This window comes from Myotis lucifugus, unplaced genomic scaffold (assembly GCF_000147115.1).
Source record: "Myotis lucifugus unplaced genomic scaffold, Myoluc2.0 scaffold_27, whole genome shotgun sequence".
Lineage (NCBI taxonomy): Eukaryota > Metazoa > Chordata > Mammalia > Chiroptera > Vespertilionidae > Myotis > Myotis lucifugus.
In genome coordinates this window covers 7,434,596-7,440,750 of record NW_005871075.1, presented here as the reverse complement: position 1 = coordinate 7,440,750, position 6,155 = coordinate 7,434,596, and the positions used below count along the sequence as shown (strand labels likewise).

The 6,155-nt window shown below is 39.5% G+C and overlaps 1 protein-coding gene across 1 annotated transcript in view; it reads left to right on the top strand.

Annotated features, from left to right (window-relative positions):
* The first annotated feature begins 779 nt into the window (after positions 1-779).
* The window catches only part of PI15 (peptidase inhibitor 15), a 27,631-nt gene continuing 22,255 nt past the window's right edge, over positions 780-6,155 (top strand). The window contains exon 1 of the mRNA XM_023751904.1: positions 780-1,070. Coding sequence (XP_023607672.1) covers positions 798-1,070 — 273 coding nt within the window. The 5' untranslated portion in view covers positions 780-797. The remainder of the gene's footprint in view (positions 1,071-6,155) is intronic.

The window sequence follows — 6,155 nt, the reverse complement described above, 5'->3', positions numbered from 1 at the left end:
CATATAAAAGCTGTTAGCTGCTCCTGTAGCCAGCAGCATTCAAACCTTGCAGACTTTTACTCTCAGAGTTTGTAGTAAGACACACTCCTCTTACAAGAGTTCATACTACAACTTAGCAAAGACTTTACATTTTTGGAAGAACAAAATATTCATTTTGGCATTGTGCAGAGGTAAGCTATTTAGCTCAACAAGTTTATTTTGCATGCATTGATTTTAAAGTAGCTCACACTTTTTTATTTTATTTTTTTACTTTTAGAAATGAGTTTGGATGGTTATGGCTCGTTTGTATGTTTCTCTCACTTGGTGTCCATATGTGTCTGGGAGACATTATCAGCACATTCTCTGCTGTTACCTGCGATGCATTTTTTTTCCCTCTCCACTCTCCAGATGAATTTTAATTTCTAAAGATTTCCCTCTGAAATACATATGCAGTAATGCATTTTGTGGTTCAGGAATTTGAGACAAACGGCTCACAAGCTCACATGCATTTTAGGGTCAGACTGCTAATTTTTCTCTAGCTGTAGGAAATTCCTCTTAGGAGTCTGTCTCATTAACACCAAACAAAATGCAAAGAGACTACTATAGGTTGTCTCCTAGGCTTGAATTCAACATGTGTTTGGATTTTTTATTTTTTTATTTTTATTTTTATTTTTTTGGAGAAAACCAAAGCAAGCAATGCTCCCAAATAACAACTTGTACATCCACATTCTCAGGCCCATTCCCCCCCTTTCCTGGACCCTAATTCTACCTTTCTGATTTCAAGCAAAAGGAACTCGGTGCCTCCCTCCAGCCTCAAAATGACAGCAACCTCTGCCGTCAGCGGCGCGCTCCTGTTCTCCCTTCTGTGTGAGGCAAGTGCTGTTGTCTTACTCAATTCCACTGACTCATCCTCGCCAACCAATAATTTCACTGATATTGAAGCCGCTCTGAAAGCTCAGCTCGATTCTGCGGACATCCCCAAAGCCAGGCGGAAGCGCTACATTTCGCAAAATGACATGATCGCCATCCTTGACTATCATAACCAGGTCCGGGGCAAAGTGTTCCCACCGGCCGCCAACATGGAATACATGGTAAGAGGAATTTTTCTGTACGTCCTGAGTGAGAATGCTTTGTTCCAATCGTACATGAGAGGAACCTAAAGAGTGTCTGTATGAGATGCGGGGCGCTTTTTACCTGCTTACAAGGACCATTTCTGTGTGCCTGGTAAGCTTAGGCGCTGTCCTATTACAGAAGGAGGGAGGGTGTCTCATGAGCTTTTGTGGGTTCCAGAACCATCCATGAATCAGGTCTCATATAAGAAACAAAGGTAAAGAGGGAGGTGTGTTGACTGGTCACAGTTGGAAGGTCCACTTAAAAAAAAATTCATGGAAAATTTTGGGGGCTTTGTTTAGCTGATAGCCACATGTTCCAGTTAAGACATGTATTGAAAATCATTTTTTTTTCAAATTATATGTTTCGCGGGCATGATTTATTGTCTGGGTAGGAGTCCTTTCCCTTTCTTGGACAAAGCTCTTTCTGATGCTCATGTACAGTGTGCTCAGGGAACACGCTGCTCTTGCCTCCTGGTGATTTACTGCTCTGCCCCGCAGAGAGCAGGGAGCCAGTGTGCACTGACTTGCGTGCTGTTCCAACTTGCTCTGAACACATTCTTTGCTCTCTCTTAAAATAGGCTCTCTGGGCTGAAATCATTTTACTTAGAACGTTTCAAATTGGGATGGTATTGAAAGGATAGATGTCTTTTTAATGTTTCTTTTTGGTTTTGAATTTATGCAAGGTTATGGTTTAAATTCCAGTACCTTCTAAGAGCACAGCTTGGAGCCTATTTAAGGCAATGGAGACCACCGATATGGTGTTTCTAAGATGGGTTTGTGTGTGTGTCGGGGGGGAGATACCACTAACAACTCTTCATAAGTGCTGACCTAAAATTTTGGGATTCCGATCAGATTATAAATTCCATCTATTTTATTCAAGTCTGCTTTTTAAGTTTGACTAATTGCAGCTATCACTGTCAGAGGGAAATCAAAGGCTTGCCAAGCGTAGGAGAGTCATAGTTCATAGGAGTGCAGTTTAGACTCTATAAAAATGCATGTTCCTTGGATTTTTAAAGAAATAGGAAAAGGAGGTGTAATCAGTCCTAGAGCATAAGGGGCACTATAGCCTCATGATTAACACTATGAATTCTGGAATCTAAATGTGTGGGTTTAAACCCCAGTCCTGGGATATAAGCTGAGTGAATTCACTACCTCATTCATTTCATCATCTCTAACATGAAGATAAAGGTAGTATCTGCTATATAGGGTTGTTATGAGGAATGTATAAGTTGAGTCGTGGAGCAATTAGACTAAAGCCTACTGCAAAATAGATGTTCAACAAACATTAACTTTTATGGGTTTCCATGAACTTCTTGTGAAAGGTGCCCAGCGAAAACCTATTCAAGATCTAAAGTAGTAAGAGTTATGCACATTGAAGAGGTGTTTCTAGAAGGTGACGTATAGACATAGAAAGAAGAGAAACACATATGTTTTCAAAATTACCCGCAATTATGGAGTAATATGCATAAGGTTCTATTGAACTCAGAAAGGTGTAATATCCAGATTGTGGGTTTAGGGCTGGGATAACATTGCTAAGCAGTCTGAGACTCAAGGCAACTGAACAGGCTTTGGACATGAGCTCATCTGGGTTGAAATCCTAACTCTGCTGCTTACTTTATTGTCTTGTCTACATTACTTAAACTGCTGAGACTCAATTTTCTTAACTGTAAAATGGGAATGATAATTTACATAAGAACCCGTCAGTACATGATGCAATTCACTATTTTTATGATACGAAGAGGAACCATCATGAATAAAGGCATAGGTGGGGTACAACACAGTAGAAATAGAATGAAGAAAGCCACATTTTTCTAGTTATATCTTTCCCCACTGATCAAGAATTAATTCATTCCACATGTTATTTATTTAATTGCTTCTATGTGCCAAGGACTTGGTTAATTGTTTCCACAGATGACCTCATTTGATAGCTCACATTTTCCCTGTGAGGTTAAGACTATGGTCTTCCTTTTACCCTTGAAATCACTGAGACCCAGAGAAGTTCATGAATAGGCCAAGGTGGTGTGGGTTGTTATCCATATGGAACCGGATCACTGGGATTAGAATTTAGGTCTGTGTAATTCCAAAGCCCATGCTTGTACTGGGAGCATCTATGTATTTAGATCTAGCAAGCATTCTACTGGAGGCAACCCCCAGAGATATTGGGATATCTTTGTGTCCTTCTTTACATTGCCAACTGAAATCCTATAGCATTCATATTTTATTTGCCATTACCCTCTTTTTTTTCAGATACAGGAGCTATTACATATAATTTACTTTTTAAGAACCAGATTTGGTGCTGGTTAGATAATAGATGCTCTATAAATCCTCCTTAACTCAGGAAAGTTAGTGAAAAATAGTAGTTAGAACAGTTAAGTCCTATAAAGCAACATATGACTGTCTCAATTATCATGTAAAAACTTCATTTAACTCTAGCCAGTATGGCTCAGTTGGTTGAGTGCCATCCCATGCACCAAGAAGTCACTGGTTCAATTCCAGGTCAGAGCACATTCCTGGGTTGCAGGCTTGCTCCCCAGTAGGGAGCATGCAGGACGCAGCCAGGAGGAAGGGATCGATGTTATGAGCTTGCATGCATATTACTTTCTTCATCTCCCTTCCTCTCTCTCTCTCTCTCTCTCTCTCTCTCTCTCTCTCTCTTTCTCTCTCTCTCATTCTAAAATAAATAAAAATTTATTAAAAATAAACACTGCATAGCCCTAACCGGTTTGGCTCAGTGGATAGAGCGTCGGCCTGCGGACTGAAAGGTCCCAGGTTCGATTCCGGTCAAGGGCATGTACCTTGGTTGCGGGCACATCCCCAGTAGGAGGTGTGCAGGAGGCAGCTGATCGATGTGTCTCTCTCATCGATATTTCTAACTCTCTATCCTTCTCCTTTCCTCTCTGTGAAAAATCAATAAAATATATTTAAAAAAACAATAAAAAATAAACACTGCATATAGTTCATTTGCATAAGTATTTATTAATTTAATACATAGGCCCTATTCTAAGCATTAGGGAAACATTCATGAATAAAACAGACACTCCTTAGCCATCTGGGGTGGGGAATCAGACAATAAACAAGATAAATATATAAAGTTCACAGTACAGCAGAAGATAATAAGATTATGAAGAAACAGAAAGCTGATTGTGGTGAGGTTGTGAAATTTCATAAGGTAGTCAGAGAAGAGCTCAGTGAGAGTATCCTGGAGAGAGAGGAGGGAGGGAGCCACACTGATAGGTGAGAGGAGATCATTCCCAGCAGAGGGAAGAGTAAGGAAGGACAAAGGCCCTGAGACAGGAAATTCATTAGTTCCATTAAAAAATATGCTTCATGTAGTGAAATTGTAGACCTCCCTGAGTAAACTGACCCATGGAAATAATTCAATGGACCCCTCAAGAAGACTCAGAGAAACTATTGAGGGAGGTACAATATAATAGGTAGCTTGTAGGTCAGGATGTAGTTGACTTTAATCTCTAAGCTCAGGTGAAAAATGAGATCTCAATTGAACAGTTATCTTTGTTTTAACTTGTTCAATGTTGATTTGGATTAGGAGCAATTTGAAAATGAGTTCAGTTCCCAGCTCTACTCTGTATCTCAATAACTTGGGACACTTAGCTCATTATGGCCACCAGCCATGTGTACAAATTGTCCCCATCAGTGAGTTATATCACCATGGGAGCCTCATAGAAGGCAGTCTTCAGCTCAGGGCTTTTCCTAATGGCACCAGATTGATCGGTAATCTCTCTCATCCTAACTTCTCTCTCAGAACCTTTTCCTATGACATTTCTTCTCCTTCTAATGTTTCCTAATTAATGTCTGCCATTATCTATAATCCTACCCTTCAAGTTATAATCAGAATGCGTGTCCTTTGTTGATATTTCCTATGATCACAACCTCATTTGATTTCTCCTTTGAAGCACCATAACCTATATGTCTATTACACTGCTCTCATCAAAATGGAACTGGATTTACAGTTATTTGTATATTTCTGCAAACTTCTTCATTTTAAGCTTTCAGGGTGCTAAGTCTATGTTTAGTCATCTTTTTATCTCTATTTTTAAGTAGCTTTAATTTTGATATGACAGTCAGCACTCCTATCTATGGGTTCTCCAACTATGGATTCAACCAACAGCAGATCAAATATATTTGAAATAGCCTATTACATAGTTGCTGACATATACTATATAGTCAGACCTATAATATGTAGACTTTTTTCTTGTAATTATCCCTTAAATATTATAGTAAAACAAGTATTAACATTGTATTAGGCATAATAAGCAATCTTGAGATGATTTAAAATATCTGGAGGATGTGCGTATCTTATCTGCAAAGAGTAGACCATCCTGTATAATAAAAGGCTAATATGCAAATCGACCAAACTGCAGAACTACCGGTCGCTATGATGCACACTGACCACCAGGCAGCAGACGCTCAATGCAGGAGCTGCCCCCTGGTGGTCAGTGGGCTCCCACAGGGGGCATACCGCTCAGCCAGAAGCTGGGCTCACAGCTGGAAGTGCAGCAGTGGTGGCAGCACTAAGGATGTCTGACTGATGGTTTAGGACACCCCCCTCCCCAAGTGCACAAATTTTGTGCACCAGGCCTCTAGTTTAATATAAAGAGCATTCACGGATTTTGGTATCTGTAGGAGCCTTAGAACCAATCTCACACAGATACCAAGGGGCAACTGTAAAATTTATATTTTTACAGAAATTTTATCATCATTTATAATAATATTTTATCGCATGCACCCAAAATAAGTTTTGCATAATTTCAAAAAAGTCATTATATAGATAGAGCTTAAGATATGCAAGTCAAACTTCTCTCCTCTTGGCTTCTGTTCTCCAATTAGTTTATTGACATATTTCCAGGGCTCCTTGGACACCAGCTGCTTTTCATTCTTCCTAAGGGCAGCTTAAACCATGACTCTAAACCACAAACCACACTAGTTTCTTAGAATAAGAATTATCCCCAAAAGAATGAAATTGCAAGACTCACACATGGAGTAAAATTTGTAGGATCTTCTTTGAATCCAAGTCAATTGAGTAAATTAACTTTAGAAAATTTG